The sequence below is a fragment of the Tachyglossus aculeatus genome, chromosome X5 (genome assembly GCF_015852505.1).
Source record: "Tachyglossus aculeatus isolate mTacAcu1 chromosome X5, mTacAcu1.pri, whole genome shotgun sequence".
In the NCBI taxonomy this organism is placed as follows: domain Eukaryota; kingdom Metazoa; phylum Chordata; class Mammalia; order Monotremata; family Tachyglossidae; genus Tachyglossus; species Tachyglossus aculeatus.
Window position 1 is genome coordinate 12489179 of NC_052097.1, and position 21378 is coordinate 12510556.

General features: G+C 44.3%; 1 protein-coding gene and 1 non-coding gene across 3 annotated transcripts in view; both read right to left on the minus strand.

Moving 5' to 3' along the window:
- PPP3CA (protein phosphatase 3 catalytic subunit alpha) overlaps positions 1-21378 on the minus strand; it is a 418818-nt gene that overhangs the window by 223777 nt on the left and 173663 nt on the right. For both annotated transcript variants that reach the window (XM_038769130.1, XM_038769128.1), the window contains exon 2: positions 3684-3884. In XM_038769130.1, coding sequence (XP_038625058.1) covers positions 3684-3884 — 201 coding nt within the window. The remainder of the gene's footprint in view (positions 1-3683; positions 3885-21378) is intronic.
- LOC119947770 lies at positions 15597-15734 on the minus strand. Its single transcript, XR_005456566.1, has one exon. It is a non-coding gene; the product is annotated as a small nucleolar RNA SNORA7 (small nucleolar RNA).

A 21378-nucleotide genomic window follows, 5' to 3' on the forward strand; every position in this document is an offset into this window, starting at 1 on the left:
CGTTTGAAGAAAGCTTGTTAGTTCAAGACAAGATTTGAGTCTCTCATAATTCCAACAAAATCGATGAGGCGTAATGGCAATTGTTTCACACGGAAGGAATGCTCATAAATTCTAAGCTGGTCTCCATCTTCTCTCCTTTGTAAATGCAGGTGGTATCTCACTTTTGGGACAGACTAGTCTATTCTTTAGTGGGCAGAGGCACAGGCCGGGACACTCCCAGATTTCTAGCTCCTTCTGTATCACAGGCGAGAACTGTGAGGGTTTGTTTTCTCTGGAAAGGTGGCTTTGCATAACCACTTCCGCCCTCTGCACACTCTGCCCGTAAGAATCCATACCGGCATGGACGCCAAATGGATGCTTTTCCAAATCGTATTCTTGATGCCAACTCAGATTCCCTGCCAGGGCAAAGGTCAAAGCTAGATTGCATCAAGGCCACCCCAGCGCTTAGTACAGTGCCTGATACACAGTAAGTGCTGAACATTTTACCACTATTATTATTATTATTATACTGCTATTATATTGCCCTCGGCCTCCGGGACTCAGAACTTACTCCTATGCCACGCTCAGGAAACTTTCTGAAAGTTAGTTAGCGTCGGTGACTCTTGCCCAGGTTCTGGTTATGCAGAGGGACAAGGTCCCACTCCATAACCAATTGGGATGGCCAGATCTCCAGTTGGCCCTTCCCCTTCTAGGGACTGCAGGATATGATCTCTGTGGAAGGGATGGGTTCAAAGTTTGTGGGTCTGGCTTCCTCTCTGGGCTTGAGAAAACTGGGACCTCTCCGAGGAAGCAGAAGGGCTAATTTGGCGGGTGGTCCCCTGGCACTTCAACGTATGTTGCTTGTGCCACTTTGAGTCCTTGGGACCAGCCGTCATTCTGCCATGGCTCTGCCCCAGTACACGATAAATTCTAAGCTTGGAGGAGGAACTGGGCAGCCGCAGGAAGCCAAAGTGGAAAGCCCTGGCTTCTTAAGGAAAGAGAGACAATCCTCCAAATACCAAGTCCAGGGCTACCAGAAACAGTCAACTGTGCTTGACACATCGGGAAAAATGAAATCATTGGCAATAGCCCAGAGTCCCATCCTGGCTTGCAGGTGAACATTTCATTGCCAGGTTTTATTATTATTATTACCATTATTAATATCATTATTATTTGCAATGATAATGATGAAAATAATAATAACAGGAGCAGCGCCACCTTGTAGAAAAGGCACAGGCCTGGGAGTTAAAGTGGTGGGATCTAATTCTGACTCTGCTGTGTGACCTTGGGCTAGTCACTTAACATTTCTGGGCCTCTGTTAACTCATCTGTAAAACAGAGATTGAAACTCGGAGCCCCACTTGGGACATGGACCATGTCCAACCCGATTAGTTTGTATTTACCCCAGAGCTTAAAGCTTAATAGCCTGCCTCCCACATAGGAAGAGCTTAACAAACATCATTAATGATAACAAAAACAATAGTAATGATGATAACAGCCTGGACAGACACAGAGAAGATCCCATGGCTGACAGATCTGTCCAAGCCCATTGGCCAGGAGCTCAAGGGAGCTGAGATCTCTTGTTCCCACTTCTCAGATCTGGTCCCATCATCTTTCCAGCTGCCCCCACTCTGAACTGCTCTAATTGAGCACAGACAGGGGTATTCCTCACCCTGCCCCATATTCGCTGGCTGAGCCGGGATTTATCCCTGTAGTCTTCCAGGGGAGGGGTACGTTCATGAAACATCACCTCTGGAATGTAAAAATGACAGCTCTAGAATGCATGTGGTTAAACCTAATAGGGGTAAATGGATATTTGGAATACACCCAGTTCTTCCACAATCCACTTTATTCATGACACCTGTTGGATAGAACGCTGTAAGGGAATTAGGGAATGTTCCAACGAGGGGCATTTTACCTGGATAGAATACAGTGCCATGTCAGTGCATGTACAGCTCCCTACTGACTTTCACTTTTATTTATGCATATTAATGTCTGTTGCTCCCTCTAGAATGTGAGCTCATAATGGGCAGGATACGTTTCATACTGTACTCGCCCAAGCGCTTAATACCGTGCTCTGCACACAATAAGCACTCAAATACAATTGACTGAATGATTGCTTTTCAATATTGCATATTTATCCTTGTTCCTTAGGCCACTTTGATATTTTGGTGGTGTTTTACGGCTCCTGATGTGTCTGTCTCCTGTCCTCACTCATTCATTAAATCGTATTTATTGAGTGCTTACTGTGTGCAAAGCACTGTACTAAATACTTGGGAGAATACACTATAGCAATAAACAGACACATTCCCTGCCCAGAACAAGGACCAACATATATACATAGATTGTAAGCCCCTAGGGGGACAGGATCCCTGCCTTTGTCCCACCTGTGAACTCATTCTCAGTGCTTAGTACAGAGCTCTGCACACAGTAAATGTTTAATAAATACCATTACAAGTACTGATCATCTTCATCATCATCGTCATCGATGGTATTTATTGAGTGCTTACTGTGTGCAGACCACCGTCATAGGTATTTGGGAGCATACAATATAACATGGTTGTTAGACACATTCCCTGCCCAATAATTATGGAACCTGTTAAGCACTTCCTATGTGCTAAGTGCTGGGATAGACACAAGATAATCAGATCGGACACAGTCCCTGCCCCATATTAGTCTCACAGTCCAAGAAAGAGGGAAGATAGGTATTTTATCCCCATTTTACAGATGAGGAAACTGAGTGACAGCATGGCGAAGTAGATAGAGCACGGGCCTGGGAGTCAGATGGTCATGGATTCTGATCCCAGCTCCGCCACTTGTCTGCTGTGTGACCTTGAGCAAGTCAATTCACTTCTCTGGGCCTCAGTTACGTAATCTGCAAAATGGGGATCGAGACTGTGCACCCTATGTGGGACAGCGACTTAGTACAGTGCCTGGCACAGAGTAACCACTTAAATACCAGAATTATTATTATAAAGTAGTCCAGCAGGTAAGTGGTGGAGCAGGGATTAGAACCCATGTCCCCTGAGTCACAAACCCGGGCTTGCTCTGCTAGACCACGTGACTTCTGCCAGGTTATCATTCAAGGATCAGTCAGTCTCTCTAGCCACAGTAATCACCCCTTAAACATATATGTTTTGAGGAGAGCATACGGGTTACTGGAAACCATGTTTTAAGACACTTTCTCAGGGCAGAGAAAGATATGGAGAGAATTTCTTCTTTACCTCAGAAGGATATGAGACCTGTATTCTTTCTAGCAATCTGGCTACTCTCCTGGAAATCTAGAACTGGTGGAATCCCGAGGGACAGAACTTTTCCCCTGTTCTGAATCTACTTCTAACCAATTAAAGCACTGGCTGTAGGTGAGAGGAGCAAAATTCACTGCTCAGCGGTCAATTGTTTATGCCAACAGAATGTTTATTGCTGCCTAAACGTGGTCACATGCATTCAAAATGAATCAATCAGCCCAAAGGGACAACGGACAAATCAGACCTGATGAACGTGAAAAGGCATGCCCCTAGGGAAACTCTCAAGCTGAGCTTGTCTTAGTAATGAGGACTTGAGGCAAAATTTTCAGATGAAATGTGCTCCCTATTAATCATCTTGGCCTCTAATTTGCAAACTCCTCGGGGACCCAAACTGCTGCAGGCTCTCAAGCCCCTAACACAGTGCTCTGCATGTGAGAGCTCATCCGGCGACACTTACCTGTGACCGGAGCGTCTATGTCCAGAAGATTCTTTTCCTGTCGCAGAATCGACGCGCCCTCCGTTATAATTCTCAGAGCCACGCTCTCTTCCAGCCTCCCCTCTTTCATGAGGTGGGCTTTTAAGACATCCACCCGAGGCTTCCCATCGTTGTCAAACACTTCCTTCGCTGTGAGCCGATGACTTGGGGGAAACGGGACAGCTGAAAGGAGAAAAGAACCAGGTTATTCCACTGGCCACAGCCGTCAAATTTCTAAATGGCGTCTGAAGTTGGCGAACCATTCTGGCACATGGCCAGGCCCTCCAGGGATTATCTGAAGGTTTCTTGCTTTCTCTGTTCCCGGAGCAAGAGCTCTATTGCAATATAGGCCACACTCCTAAGTGCTTAGAACAGTGCTCGGCACACAGTTAAGAGCTCAGGGATAACCACTGATTGATCGATCGATTGATTAGTGAGTCTTTGCCGACCTGGCACGTATAAACCCCCCAGGGAGTAGAGAAAGAGAACCCAGGAGTCCAGTGGCTCTGTTATGCCCAACCTGCTCCAGGTGAAAGAAAACATTTCGGCACAGCCTGCCTCAAATTTTGTAACAATCTCCTTATCCTCCTCCTCTCCTCAACCTCCTTCTCCTCCTCATGTTACTGTCTTCCTCCTGCAATTACTCCTCTGATGGGCTCCTATATCTTTCCAACTCACACAGTTGCAGATTGGAAGAGATGAAATGAGGTCAGGAGCTATAAACAGAATTACTTGCTGGTCTGTTAAAACCCCCAGTCTAACCTAGAAGCCTTTAAATGTGCTCAGTATTTATCAGAAAATCAGTAGGCATTTAATAGAAAATAAACTACTGGGGAAAATGAGGAAAGGGAAAATGTTGGGACACGGGATTTTCTTTTCCAGCAGCACAGAACCATAAGAGCCCACACTCCCTCTCTGGAGCTAAGCATCTTAACTCATCGAAGGATGTCCCAAGTTGAAATTTGCCTACATTTCCACTCTGCCTCTCCCCAGCTGATCAGGCTGAATTGTCGGAAATGTCATTACTTCACTTCACACCCCTCAATTTTCTCTCTCTCCTTTGGGGTCCCTCCTGATTTTCTCATTTTCATACTTCCAACATCCTTATTCAACTTGCCCATCTGAATCGCTCGCTCTGTGGTCTTACGTACTCATCCTCACTGCTTCCTAGCCTCACACTCATGCACCCGCTTTGGGGGAAGAAAACGATTAACGCTGAGGTGATCCTGATGGGAGAGAGGTCCCCGTTTCTAGGGGAACAAGTTGCCCAAGATAATGATAGGTTTCTGGGTAAAGAGGATGACCAAGACAATCCTGAAATAAGTTCTCTGACACCAAGCGGAAATGGGCAAAGCACTCCGTGGGGATGGACGGGCAGCTCACCACCTGGGAGCTGACTTATGCCCTCGCCATAGCAACTAGACATGCGCAGCAGTAAAGATGATGATTTTCAGATGGCGAGAGAGTCATTCGAATGGTCATGTCAAGCGGCACGTAACACACAAGTGCATACTAAGCCTACGCAGTGCAGGACATGGGCAGAGAATATTGGTGTCTGTCTCCCCCTCTGTTCTCTATGCTCCTTGTGGGTAGGGATGTGTCTGTCTATTGTTGTACTGTACTCTTCCAAGTGTTTAGTACAGTGCACTGCACACGATAAGTGCGTGATAAGTAAAGTTAAATGAATGAACGAATGAGAAGGAAGTCACTAATGTTATTCCACCCTGTAGGAAGCGATCATGTGAACTGCAGGTGATGAAATGTGTTTCGCGGAGTGGGACAGGCTATTGCATCCCAGGGTCGAGGGTCTTTGAATCTTTGGGCAGAGCCTCGATCTTGCCTGTCTTGCCGCCGACCCTTGCCCAAGTCCTGCCTCTTTCCCTCCTCTAATCTGACAACCACTGTCCTCCGCTTCAAAGCCTTACTGAAGGCACGTCTCCTCCAAGAGGAATTCCCAGACTAATCCCACTTTTCCTCATCTCCCACTCCCTTCTGCGTCATCCTGACTTGCTCCTTTCCTCTTCCCCATCACAGCCCCAAAGCACGTCTATACAAATCTGTCATTTTATTTATCCCTTTGCTCTTCCCTTCTCCCAATCCCAAAGTACTTATGTCCATATCTGTCAGTTTATTTGTATTGATGTCTGTGTCCCCCAGTCTAGACTGTGAGCTCGTTGTGGGCAGGGAATGTCACTGTTTATTGTTGTATTATACTTTCCCAAGCACTTAGTACAGTGCTCTGCACACAGTAAGCGCTCAATAAACATGATTGAATGAATGAATGATCGAATGAAAGGCAGTGAACACAAATCGATTCACACAACAGGTGTCACTTGTTATTGCATAACCTAGCATTTCCCTGGGCCAGGATCTGAACGTCACCGGCCTTGCTTTGCTAGCAAGTGGAGGACAGGGGGAGAAGGTTTGTGGAGTCCTCGCTAACATCCTGCATGGGCACAGAGAAGCCCACAGACAAGTAGGCACATTCTAATGGGCTCACACCTACCTTTAAAGGCATGCACACACACACACACACACACACACACACACACACACACACACACACGTACACATTTCATTTCAGGCCAGTCTGCCTCGCTCAAAAAATCCCAGCAAGCCATACGCCTAACCAGCAACACCCTGTAAAGTCCGTTCAGTTGATCAATCTACTGTAATTGCATTTTATTTACTGAGTGCTCACTGTGTGCAGAGCTACCGTACTAAGCGTTTGGGAAAGTACACTAAAAACAGAGTTGGAAGACATGAGGGATGAGCTAACAGTCCACAGTCTTCTCACTTCACGAGGCAGAAACGCCCATAACATCACAGAGAAGCAGTGCGGCGTAGTGGATAGAGCACAGGCCTGGGAGTCAGAAGACCATAGGTTCCAATCCCGGCTCCACCACTGGTCTGCTGTGTAGCCTTGGGCAAGTCACTTCTCTGTGCCTCAGTGACCTCATCAGTAAAATGGGGATTGAGACTGTGAGCCCCATGTGGGACAGGGACTGTGTCCAACCTGATTTACTTATATCCAACCCAGTGCTTAGTACAGTGCCTGGCACATAGTAAGTGCTTAACAAATACCATATTTATTATTATCTCTGTGGTTCTCAGTCCCTCTCCTATCCAGCACCAAAAATTATTACCAAAAACACATCCTTACACACCTATGTCTACCAAGTACCTTCCTGTACCCCTTGAGTCTATCTGAACACAATAAGCACTCAATAAATATGACAATGAATGAATCAAGCTCTCTTATCTCAGATGCAAGAGACATGCCCCATTATTTTGCTATATCATGTTCTACTAGATTTTGCTAAAGAAAAAAAATCACTGAAGTTTGTATGAGGGTTCTCTGGTTCTTCAAGCCCAACTGTAATTTGAAATAAGGAATCTGAGAGCAAAAATGTACTTGGGTATGCTCACTGAATTAGTACTGAGTTAATTAACACACTTACTTTGGGCCTCAATTGGAAAATGTCTTCGGGTTCATTGGACCAGGGAAAGAGTACTGACCTTCTCATTTGCCAATAGCATACTCCGTTTGTGCTGCCGAAGGCACTGAACATAGCAATGCATCCATGTTTATAAGATATTTTACATAGCATAACCAAAATGGCCATAAAAAAACCAACTGCTTCTCGGTGAGTTGATTTGAAACTACCAAGCATTTTTCTACTGGATTTCAGAACATACTGTACTTAGAACACAGTGGCTCGGAATTTGAAATAAGCTACAAACCGTTTTTAATAAAGATCAGACACCAGTTAATTAAAAGAATTGTTCCAGCTGCAGGTGACTAATGATTAATTTGTAGAAATGAGTGACTGAATACAGTTAGTACCATTAGAGCCCTTTCGTTAGTTGAATTTTTAATCATTTTCATTCGAAGGGCACATTTCTGTGTATATAAGGGAGGTTCTATTACCATCTGGGTCACTGCCTAGGGCCATTTTGATGGGCTGCTAGAATTAGGACTAACGGCGGGGCAAGGCACAAATATTTGGTTGACATAGCACTGCGGAGAGGAGCATTTTGGGGAAGGGGTACGGGGGAGGCTGGGTTGGGGGTGGGAGGACGGGGCTCGAGGAAGGGAGTGTTGGGGAAGATAGAAGTAAGAAAGAAAAAAGTATTACATACACGAAAGACAAAGTCCACAAAGTCCACAACCACTTGAGAGACAGTGTGGGCTAGTGGATAGAAAAGCAAGGGCCTGGGAATCAGAAAGACCCAGGTTCTAATTCTGGCTCCACCACTTGTCTGCTGTGTGACCTTGGGCAAGCCACTTCTCTTCTGTGTGCCTCAGTTACCTCACCTGTCAAATGAGGATTAAGATTGTAAGCCCCACATGGGACATGGACTGCGTTCAACCCGATTAGTTTCTATCTACCCCAGTTCTTAGTACAGTCCCTGGCACATAGTAAGCACTTAACAAATACCAGAAAAAAACCACTTTGAGTTTTAATAATAATTATGGTATTTGTTCAGCACTTACTATGAGCCAAGCACTGTTCTAAGCACTGGGGTAGATACAAGGTAATCAGGTTGGACACAGTCCCTGTCCCACATGGGGCTCACAGTCTTAATTCCTATTTTACAGATGAGGTAACTAAGGCCCAGAGAAGTGAAGTGATTTTCCCAAGGTCACACAGCAGACAAATGGCAGAGCTGGGAAAAGAACCCGTTTTCTAGACTGTGAGCCCACTGTTGGGTAGGGACCATCTCTATATGTTGCCAACATGTACTTCCCAAGCACTTAGTACTTAGTACAGTGCTCTGCACACAGTAAGTGCTCAATAAATACAATTGAATGAATGACCTCTGACTCCCAAGCCCATGCTCTTGCCCCCTATGCCAGGAGGAGGCTTCCAGCAGGAGGAAAGGAAGATTGAGTCGGGCCAGGAAAAGGTAGGGCAAAGATGTCAGAAGGCCCAAATTCAGGGAAAGGAAGCGGTATCCGACTTCATGGATCATGGGGATCATGGCCACAATTGTCCAGTCTCCTGGTAGTAGAGCCTGCTGAGGAATAAGGAGGTATGCGATGCCCCAGAGGGGAAACAAGGCAAACACAAAACAGCACAACAAGAAAAGGAACACAAATTGAAAGGGAGAAACCACTTCAAGGAAGGCGGAAAGAGAGGAAATGAAAAGAGACAGCCTTAGAAAACTGAGGCAAAGAACCAGTACTTCTGCTTACATTTAGAGAGAGCATTATAGACAGCATTTCTAAGGGGGAACACCTTCTCTCTTTGCAGAGTTGTATCTTAAAGCAGCCAAATCATTAGTCACTTGTGCCTAAGTGTGAGGTGACAGGCGTACTTGATAAGACCCTCCACCTTATCCAAACTGGTCTTGTTTTGTACACCAATATTATCACAGACCACTTAATCATTTAAAGAGGCATGTTCACTACTGCCCCACGGATCCAGGTTCCGTTCCCTTGCCCAAACAACCTCTGATTGGTGGTAATTCATTCAATCTTATTTATTGAGCTCTTACTGTGTGGAAAGCACTGTACTAAGCACTTGGGAGAATACCGTATAACAACGAACAGACACATTCCTTACCAAAACGAGTAACGGCTGAAGTTGTGAAGTCTACCTTTCCCAGACCTATTCATGTTTCTCATCCATAGCAATTACAGAGGAAGGTTAAAACAAAAGAGTGTTGTTGGACTGTGCCAGGGAACAATTTAAAAATACTTCTGACATACTTTTCATTAAAAAACCCATGTTTTGATAAGAATAAGGGCACAAGTATTCATCTTCGAACCACACATATTGAGGGTATATTTTCCTTATCTGTAATTTATTTTAGTAATTTATCTGTAATTACCTGTAATTTATTTTAGTGCCAGTCTCCTATTGTATTCATTCATTCAATCAATCGTATTTATCCAGCACTTACTGTGTGCACAGCACTGTACTAAGTGCTTGGGAAGTACAAGTCAGCAACATATAGAGATGGTACCTACCCAATAACGGGCTCACAGTCTAGAAGGTAGATTATAAGCTCCTTGTGGGCAGGAATCATGTCTACCAACTCAGTTGTATCACACTTCCATGCCATTGCAATCACTCATAAAAAATGTAAATGGGGTAAAAACGTGCATAACAGTAATCATATTTATTTATTTATTATTTACTTAGTAGAGTTTAGTTGCACTTATTCGGAGAACAAGAAAATAGCTGGCAGAATATTTCCAAGGAAATTCGGGGGGGGGGGGGGGGGGGGCGGGGAGAGAGAGAGAGAGAGAGAGAGAGAGAGATCTACTTAATCCACAAATCCAGCATCTTGAGGATCTTGAGGAGACTTTCCTGCCAAGTTCCCATCTACCCTCTCTTCCAAAGTAAACCTCATGGGAGTGGGCAAAGGGGCCAAAATACTCTAGGTTTTTTTTCATTTATTTTGTTTTTTAAATGGTATTTAAGAGCCCACTATGAGCCAGGCATTGTACTAAACGCTGGGGCAGAGATAGGATAATCAGAATGGACACAGTCCATGTCCCACATGGGGCTCACAGTCTTAATCTCTATTTTACAAGTGAGGTAACTGAGACACATCACAGTTGTCACTTGCCCTCGGTTACACAGCAGGTAAGTGGTGGAGCTGGGATTAGAACATTCAATACTGACTACTCCTCTCATCTGAAAGCAGTTTAGGAGCAGCATGGTCTAGTGGCTAAAGCACAGACCTGGGAATCAGAAGGATCTGGGTTCTAATCCTCGCTCTCACACATGTCTGCTGTGGGACCTTGGGAAGGTTACTTCATTTCTCTATTCCTCAGTTAACTCATCTGTATACTAGGAATTAAGACTGTGAGCCTCAAGTGAGACTATTTGACTCTATTTGTTACCAAATTGTACTTTCCAAGTGCTTACTACACTGCTCTGCACACAGTAAACGCCCAATAAATACGAATGAATGAATGAATGACAGGGACTGTGTTCAACCTGATTATCTACAGTTCCTGTCCCAGTAGTAAGTGTTTAGCAAATGCTATTAAAAAAAAAACACAAAAAACAAACAAAACAGCACTCTGTCTCTGGAGATAAGGAAACCAAGAAAACATCAAAGGCAAACACCTTCAGGCAAGTTTGATTCATTTCCCTGATGAGCACTTCCCTCTCAATGGGGTAATTATTTCTTAGAAACTACAACTTCTTTAATGAAGGCTTAAAGCTTTTGGGTTAACTCTTTCCACTCTACAAGTCCCAACAGTATCTCATTACTCAAGCTAGTATGATGGATCACCTAGTTTTATGCCAGAAAAACTGGTAGAGATTTGTCACTAGCGGACTTTATGTCTGTATATGCATTTTCAAAACAAAAATCAATTGTATTTATTGAGCACTTACTGTGTGGACAGCACTGTACTAAATGCTTGGAAGAGTGCACAGTAACAGAACAGACACAATCCCTGCCCACAACAATTTTATAATCTAGAAGGAGAATCAGACATTAATATAAATAAATAAATTAAGGATAGGTACATAAATGCTGTGGGGCTGAAGAGTGTGGTGAATAATAATAATAACAACGATGGTATTTGTTAAGTGCTAGATGGTAGATACAAGGTGATCAGGTTGTCCCACATGGGGCTCGCAGTCTTAATCTCCATTTTACAGATGAGGTAACTGAGGCACAGAGAAGTTAGTGACTTGCCCAAAGTCACACAGCTGATAAGTGTCGAGGGTGGAATTAGAACCCATCACCTCTGACTCCCAATCCCGGGCTCTTTCCACTGAGCCAAGCTGCTTCTCGTAAAGGGGATAAAGGGAGCAAATCAGGGTGAAGTAGAAGGGAGCGGGAGAAAAGGAAATGAGAACTTAGAGAAGGCTTCTTGGAGGAGATGTGCCTTCAATAGGCTTTGAAGGTGTGGAGAGTAACTGTCCGTCAGATATGAAGAGGGAGGGCATTCCAGACCAGAAGCAGGAGGTGGGTAAATTACAGACCTGGGGGTCAGAGGACCTGAGTTCTAAATCCAGCTCTCCCCCTTGTCTGCTATGTGATCTTGGGCAAGTCACTTAACTTCTCTGTGCCTCAGTTTCCTTACCTGTAAAATAGGGATTCAATACCTATTTTCTCCTTCCAACTGTAACCCCCCAAGTGGGACAGAAATTGCGTCCGAACTGATTATTTTTAATCTACCTCAGCACTTCATGTAGCGCTCATCACGCAGTAAGCATTTAACCAGTGCTGCCATTATTACTGAGAGATAGACTAAGTCAATGCTTTGGACCATATAGGATATCAAAGTTTTATATGGCAGTTTAAGGATGCTCACCTGATCTTAAATAAATACAGAAACAGATTTCTGGGGTTCAAGGCAAGCCCCCAGACTCCAAGAATGGATGTAGGTGTTTGTTCTGAGCACTCTAGTCCTTGGAGGAAGCCAAAAGTAGGTTGCTTTGAACCAGTGTGGCTCAGTGGCAAGAGCCCGGGCTTGTGAGTCAGAGGTTGTGGGTTCTAATCCCAGCTCTGCTGCTTGTCAGTTGTGTGACTTTTGGTAAGTCACTTAACTTCTCTGTGCCACAGTTACCTCATCTGTAAAACGGGGATTAAGACTGTGAGTCCCATGTGGGACAACCTCATTACCTTGTATCTACCCCAGCGCTTAGAATGGTGCCCTGGCACACAGTAAGTGCTTAACAAATACCATCATCATTATTATTATTACCATTTGAAAGGACAGGACTCCTGGGATACTGTATGCCTCCATCATGTTTACAATGTTCATTTCACTGCAAACATTGCCCCTCTAAGGAAGCGACCTGCTGCTGTTTGATTATTTCTAGTTATTAAGGCTACACAACACACCACTGCAAATCCTATCATAGCTAGAAAACCAGGGTGTAATTTCCCAGGGTGACAAATTTATCGTGCTAGTCACAATAAAATATTGCTTTTATAAGGTGTGAGCCTCTGATATCATCACGCTAACGAAGAACGCTTAAAATTAAAAATTATTTCCCAGGTATTTTAAATGGTTTTCAAATCTGGCGTCAGAGAAACCAACTCAATTATCTAACTTGCACAACAGGTTATTAGAATAATGGTCTAGTGGAATGAATATGGGCCTGGGAGTCAGAGGAGCTGGGTTCTAATCCAGACTTGATCACTTGCCTGCTGTGTGGCCTTGGGTAAGTCACTCACTTCTGTTGGCCTCAGTTTCCTCATCTAAGTCCCTGTTCTCCCTCTTATTTAGATTGTGAGCCTCATGTGGAACGGAGACACTGTCCAACCCAATTAACATGTATATCGACTCCAGAGCTTAGAATAGTTCTTAATAGCGCTTAATCATTAGAATAACAATAATGACATACAGTTTCTTCTTTATCCATCATATGATGGAAATATGGGGCATCATAGAGACTCACCTCTAAATCCACCCAGGGCGACAAAAGAGTTCCAGAGAGGGAATGCACACTATGGAACTAATACACCCTCTGTGATCTGTGTGCAATGGACGAGAAGAAGAGCGTAACTGAAAACCTGAGCGGTGTGGCCTAGTAGCTAGAGCACTGGCCTGGGACTCAGAAGGTCCTGGGTTCTAATTCTGGCTCCGTCACTTGCCTGCTGGGTGACTGTGGGCAAGTCACTTGAGATGCCACGTGGCTCAGTGGAAAGAGCCTGGGCTTTGGAGTCAGAGGTCATGGGTTCAAATCCCGGCTCTGCCAATTGTCAGCTGTGTGACTTTGGGCAAGTCACTTCACTTCTCTGGGCCTCAGTTACCTCATCTGTAAAATGGGGATTAAACCTGTGAGCACCCGTGGGATAACCTAATCACCTTGTAACCTCCCCAGCGCTTAGAACAGTGCTTTGCACATAGTAAGCGCTTAATAAATGCCTTCATCATCATCAAGTCACTTCGCTTCTGTGGGCCTGAGTTACCTCATCTCTAAAATGGGAATTAAGACTGTGAGCTGCATGTGGGACAGGGACTGTGTCCAATCTGATGACCTTGTACATACCCCAGTGCTTAGTACAGTGCCTGGGACACAGTAAGTGTTTCAAAAATACTATAAAATACAAACAAACAAAAAAAGCCTGGAGTCCCTCATTGTGAGTGAAGGATGGGCACGCCTCAGGCACTAAAATAAATAAGCAATATGGGAAATGGAAGAGTGTAAAGGTATTTACATAAAAGTTTTGGGACAGAGGGTGGGGAGATTAACAAGCGCTTAAGGAATCAGAACTGAGCTGGCCTTGCCTTGGTAGAGGCCTTCTCGGCCCACGACAGCCAGCTAAAGGATTCCCACTGGACCTGTCCTCCTCAAAGATGCTCTGAGGGTTTCCAGTCAGAAACTTTCTCCACTGAGGCACAGAGCTTAAGGAATCAGAACTGAGCGGGCCTTGCCTTGGTAGAGGCCTTCTCGGCCCATGACAGCCAGCTAAAGGATTCCCACTGGACCTGTCCTCCTCAAAGATGCTCTGAGGGTTTCCAGTCAGAAACTTTTTCCACTGAGGCACAGAGCCAGTATTCATTCATTTCAGCATTCATTTGGTTCATTCCATCGTATTTACTGAGCACTTACGGTATGCAGAGCACTGTGCTAAGTAGTTGGGAGAACAGAATATAAAAATAAACAGAGCATTCCCTGCCCACAATGAGCTTACAACCTAGAGGGGAAGACAAACATTAATAGAAATAAATCAATTACAGTTATGGATATAAGTGCTGTAGGGCTGGGAAGCAGAATGAATAAAAGGGGCAGGCCAGGGTAATGAGAAGGGAGAGGGAGAAGAGGAAAGTGGGGCTTAGTCAGGGAAGGCTTCTTGTTTTCAATGGATCATAAAGATGGTCAAGATTGATATGGCCACCATATAATTTGGGTATGATGCAAATCAGTGTAATGCATTCTGGGAGAAACAGGAGATTAATTTCATAACACAGACTTTCCCCCTCTCTGCAGAGCCAGAACTAGGATCCTGGTTCCCTGATTTCTACAGGCTTGCTCCTCCCAACTCTCCCATCCACAATAGGGTTGGTGAATTGAGAAGTACAGAGTTACTCCAAACCTCACACAGGCTCATAACTTCTATTACCTTTGGAGACTGGGAAGCCCCCAAGGGACAAGGGCTGTGCCCAATTCCCACCTGGGAATTCTCTTCCAGCGCTTAAGACAGCACTCTGCCCACAGTCAGCCCTTAATAAATACTACTATTACTATCACCTCTGCAATGAACCTTCTGCCAGAGAGGTGAGAAGATACATTTGTTGTTTTGAGTTTCATCTCCTACCCTTGATCGTCCTTTGATGAGAGACATTGAGAAGCAATGAATCAAACATTAGATGGTTATTTTTTTGAGCGCTCTTGAGGGGAGAGCACATTACTAGGCTTAGAGCTTAGTGGGGAAGACAGAAGCAGAGAAATCAAAGGCAGTTCACAGATAATTAAGACTCTGTAGTAGACATAAAATAAAGTTAAACATTTTAAAATCACAGCCATCATGAGGGGCATCTCAGTGACATATTTATTTTTCCATTTTATTACCTGAATTCACTAAATCAAGCAGGTGAACTTTCTGCCCTGTTGAAACCCTCAGATAGTATCGACCCAAAGTGGAATCATATCCAGCCAAAGCCAAAGTGTTGTTCGGGGCAACAAGGCTTATTAAAAATGCATTTAAAATGTTGCAGTTAGATTTTGGAACCTTTAATGAGTGTCCTGTCTTATGCCATCGTATGCCGACCCACAGAGACACCATGGACACATCTCTCCCAGAACACCCCACCTCCATCTGCAATCGTTCTGGTAGTGGATCCACAGAGTTTTCTGGGGGAACATACAGTAGCGGTTTACCGTTGTCTCCTTCCACACAGTAAACTTGAGTCTCCGCCCTCAATTCTCTTCCAAGCCACTACAACCCAGCACAGGTTAGTTTTTGTCTTATGGCAGATGGCTTTCCACACGCTAGCCACTGGCCAAGCTAGGAATGGAATGGGTAGGCCTCTGCTTGACTCTCCCTCTCCGATCTGAGGCCGGTAGAATAATGGAAACTCTCCAGGTGCCATCCTGAGAGGGGGTTAATGATTGAAGCTATATTGAAAGAGCTCCTTATGGGCAAAGGTAGCATTTACTCTACTGTTCTTTCCCAAGGTACACATATTAAGTCTTCAATAAATACCGTGGATTGACTGAACATCTAGAAAGTCAAAAAACTGCTTTCCACTGAAAAAAGTACAGTGTGGCCTAGTGGAGAGTCAGAGTGGCCTGGGAGTCAGAGGTGCTGAGTTCTAATCCCAGCCCTGTTGATCCTGAACCCTTATCCTATCCTGCCTTGACTATTGTATCTGCCTCCTTGCTGACCTCCTGGCCTCCTGCTTATTTAGGTTTCAGAAAGGAAGGAGAAAGATCAAAAACTGATTCACTCTTTAAAAAAAAAAGGGGAGGGGAGAGGACTGAACGATTTCCTTCTAAAAGAGTGCCATGGGGCTTTTCTTTTAAAAATGATAAAACCAAGAATTGATTCGACTGTAAGCTTCTGGAGGACAGGAGCCTGGAATAAGGCTCTGCACCCACTAGGTGCCCAGTAAATATAGAGGACGTTGCTAATGATGAATTCGTACAGATGGTTACGAGCTGTTACTCTTGATGCCTAAACAACATTTCGCCTTCCACAACAGCAACTGCCAGGGGAACACAGTCTGCACAAATCGAGGGGGACCCAATTAAAACCTTCACACAGGTGATAAACAAAGAAGTCTCCCTGCTCTTGGGTCTTAATTTCCCTGCTGATTTTCACCTGTGATAGGATAGAAAGCACCGTGACCTCATGGAAAGAGCACAGGCCTGAAAGTCAAAAGACCTACTCATAATAATAATAATAATGTTATTTGTTAAGTGCTTATTCTATGCCAGGCACTGTCCTAAGTGCTGGGGTAGATGCAAGAGAGTCTGGTTGGATACAGTCCCTGTCTCACAGATAGCTCACAGTCTTAATGCCTACTGTACTGATGAGGGAACAGAGGCACAGAGAAATTAAGTGACTTGGCCCACATCACACAGCAGACAAGTGGCAGGGGCAGAATTAGAACCCAAGTCTTTCCGACTCTCAGGCCTGTGCTCAACCCACTAGGCACTCTGCTTCTCTGTGTTGTAATCCCGGCTCTGCCACTTGCCTGCTCTTTGCCGGCTGTTTAATATCTTGTGTCTAACCCATTGCTTGACATGTAGTAAGTGCTTAATAAATATCATTATTATTATTGCTGTTATATTTGTTAAGCAATTACTATGTATGAATCACTACTTTAAGTGCTGGGGTGGATGCAAGTTAATCATTCATTCATTCATTCAATCGTATTTATTGAGCGTTTACTGTGTGCAAAGCACTGTACTAAGCGCTTGGGAAGTACAAGTTGGCAACATGTAGCGACAGTCCCTACCCAACAATGGGTTCACAGTCTAGAAGGGGGAGACAGACAACAAAACAAAACATGTAGACAGGTGTCAAAATCGTCAGAGCAAATAGAATTAAAAGTCGATCAAAGTTCCTGTGTCCCACAGAGTTCACAATCTACGGAGGAGGGATAACTGGCTAATTCAATCCCCATCTTACAGATGAGGAAACTGAGACCCAGAGAACTGCCGTGACTTGCCTACAGTCACACAGCAGGCAACAGATAGAGTCAGGATTAGAAGGCTTAGTGGATAGCGCATGGGGCTGGGAGTCAGGAGGACCTGGGTTCTAATCCCAGGTCCGCCACATGACTGCTTCGTGACCTTGGGCAAGTCATTTCACTTCTCTTGTCCTCAGTTACCTCATCTGGAAAATGGGGATAAGAGTGTGAGCCCCATGTGGGACAGGGACTGTGTCCAACCTGATTAACCTGTATCTACCCCAGTGTTTACAATCTGGCTTGGCACATAGTAAGTACTTCACTAGTATAATAATAATAATAATAACTACCCAGTTCTGCTGACTCCCAGGCCCTTCCTCTTTTCACTGGGCCAAGCTGCTTCTCAATGTTGTTATTATTATTATTGTAATTCCTAGGTGCTTGTCTACTTGTTTTGTTGTCTCCCTGCTTCTAGACTGTGAGCCCGTTGTTGGGTAGGGATAGTCTCTGTGCTGAATTGTACTTTCCAAGCTCTTTGTACATCTGCACACAGTAAGCGCTCAATAAATGCAATTGAATGAATGAATAAGTGATTTTAAAGCACATTTTCAATAGCAAAAATAAAAAGCTTAGCCAGAATTTCTCTGGGTGAGTAGGGAGAACCCTAAACAGCATTGCACCAGAGTCATATTTTTCACATTCACACTACAGCGCTTAGTGCTTTGCACATAGTAAGCGCTTAATAAATGCCATCATCACCAAACCAAGATCCCCTTGTCCCAAGTGAACCTAGAACCCGTTTCCTGGCAGTAGGAGAGATACCACGCCAGATTCCACTCTCAGCCAAAATCAACACACTGATATTTATGCAAAATGCAGAAAGTACTAATAAAACGGTACACTGTGGGCACTGTCGTCCTATTTCCTTGCTGACACCCGAGAAGGGAAATATGGGCACTTGATCAGCTCTCACCCTCCTACCTCGCCTGGCCGCTCTCCTCCTACAACTCAACCCACACGCTCCACTCCTCTACTGCAGACTTCCTCACTGTACTTGAATGTTCTCTATTTTGATGCCGACCCCTTGCCCACATCCTGCCTCTGGCCTGGAATGCCCTCCCTTTTCATGTCCAACAGACCGCCACTCTCCCCACCTTCAAAACCCTCTGAAAAATCACATCTCCTCCAAGAGGCTAAACTCTTCATTTCCCTCTCCACCCTCCCCTCTGCATCAACTCAGCACTTGGCCATGTGACCCTTAAGCACCTTAATACTCAGCCCAGCCTCACAGTACTCACGTTAATATTCTACTATTTCCCCTATCCATAATTTATTTTAATGTCATTCTCCCCCGGTAAACCATGAGCCATTTGTGGGCTGTTCTATCACCTCTGTTTATTGTACTCTCTCAAATGCTTAGCTCTGCACACAGTAAGCAGTCATTAAATACCACTGATTCATTCATCATGTCTGTTGTATTGTACTTCCCCAAGAGCTTGGTATAGACCTCTGCTCACAGTAAGCACTCAGTAAATAATACCACTGATTGATAAGTTAACCCACAAGGGCTAAAACGCAGCTGGAGAAAACTCTCACATCTGGCCATAACAATGAAAAGTGTGAAAAGACATACTCTGACAGAGAAATGCACGCTAATAGTTCAGGCAAGACTTGTGAATTCAAAAACTCAGAAGCAATGCTTCTCACACAGATTCATACAAGAAGCAGCGTAGCTTAGTGAAAAGAGCACGGGCTTGTAAATCAGAAGGCGGGTTCTAATCCTACCTCTGCCATTTACCAGCTGTGTGACCTTGGGCAAGTCACTTCACTTCTCTGTGCCTCAGTTACCTCATCTGTAAAATGGGGATTTAGCCTGTGAGCCCCACGTGGGACAACCTGATGACCTTGTATCTACCAGAGCGCTTAGAACAGTGCTTGGCACATAGTAAGCGATTAAAAAATATCATCATTATTATTATTCTGAAAGTGACATGTCTTCAGTTACTGCTAAAGGATACCCAGTTCCACACAAAGATATAATTGGCAATGCAGATGTATGATCTCCTATGAAAATCTCCTTTGCCCCTCTATTTCATTGGTTTAAGCCTGATTCTGAAATAGATAATAATTTGTTAAGGGCTATGTGCCGATGACTGTACCATGAGGTGGGGTAGTTACAAAATAATCAGGTCCCCCACGGGGCTCATAGTCCAAGTAGGAGAGAGAACAGGTACTGAATCCCCATTTTGCAGATGAAGGAACTGAATCACAGAGAAGTTAAGTGATGTGCCCAAAGTCACACAGCAGATAAGTGGCAGGGTTGGGATTAGAAGGACCTGAGTTCTAATGCTGGCTCTTGGCACCCTAAATGATGAGTTAATGGCTAAGTAATTTACCCTCAGCATTTTATCCTATGTCAACATATTGTTCTACATTTTTACCATTATAATGTGTTTTTATCATCATTACAGTTTTCCTTTTATGAAAAAATTATCTAAAACCAGAAACAGAGATGTTTGGGAAGTACCAATGAGTGAGAGTATCACGATGTTTGTAAACTTTCAATCATGTATTTGACCTTTCTAGTAATAATAGTAATACTTGTGGTATTTGGTAAGCGCTTTCTATGTGCCAGCCACTGTACTAAGCGCAGGGGTGGATATGAGCAAAGAGGGTTGGACACAGTCTTGGCCCTAAGGGAGGCTCACAGTCTCAATTACTACTTTACAGATGAGGGGACTGAGGCCCAGAGAAGTGAAGTGACTTGCCCAGGGCCACCCAGAAGACACGTGGCTGAGTCAGGATTAGAACCCATGACCCTCTGACTCCCTGTCCCGTGCTCTATACACTACAACATGCTGTTTCTATTAGGTTACTAGGTGCCAAGTACTGGGCTAAAGGCTAGGGTAAATATAATAAAAACAGGTAAGACTCAGTCCCTTGGGCAGCAGCAGGAGGGGGGGGGTAAGGAAAATAGAGCAGATTTCAATCAATCGATGGTATTTATTGAGCACTAACTGGATGCAGAGCACTGTACTAAGCGCTTGGGAGAGTACACTGCAACAGAGTTGGAAGACACATTCCCTGCCCACAAAGAGTTGACAACCTAGGTATTTAATCCCCATTTTACAGATGAGGAAACTGAGGCCCAGAGAAGCGAACTGTCAGATCCCACAGTACTGTATCTATCCCAGCATTTAGCATAGGACTTGGCACATAGTATGTAATAATAATGATTGTATTTGTTAAGCGCTTACTATGTGCAAAGCACTGTTCTAAACGCTGGGGGATACAAGGTGATCAGGATGTCCCACGTGGGGCTCACAGTCTTAATCCCCATTTTACAGATGAGGTAACTGAGGCACAGAGAAGTTAAGTGATTTGTCTAAGGTCGCACAGCTGACAATTGGTAGAGCTGGGATTTGAACCCTTGACCTCTGACTCCCAAGCCCGTACTCTTTCCATTGAGCCACGCTGCTTCTCTGTACTTATACACTTACAATTATTATGATTATTATTGCTACTACTTCTCACAGAAAACTTCACATTCGCTTTGATGGGTTAATGACCATTTCAGAAATACTGAAACATTTGCCCCTTCGCGCCAAACAATGGAAAGTGCAACCTGAAAGGCAGAATAAATACCCTAAAAGCCTGCCCACTTATAAATAGCTCTGCGGCAATCAAGGATCCCCTTCAGATGACATAAAAATTTAAGAGAAAAACTTCTCCCATTCTGAGAAATAATCTTCAGTAAAGTTGAAGCACTCTCTATAGAAAGTCTGATTTGAAAAATCATAGTTTCTTCCTGCTAGCTCTTCCCACAACCCCTTCGCCTAGGTACGGGCCAGCATCAGTGGGGATGAGGCTGGGTGGGCAACAGAGGAGGAAGGGCAAGGAATCCTTCTGATTCAGAGTCCTGGAAAGTCCTGAGTCCTCAATTATTCCTGGCACCTCCAAAATCACTCCCACTCCACAAAGAGGATCAATTAATCGATCAACAGTATTTACTTGGCATTTATTAATATTAATAATAATAATTGTGGTATTTGTTAAGTGCTTACTATGTGCCAGGCACCATATTAAGCTATGGGGTGGATACAAGTAAAT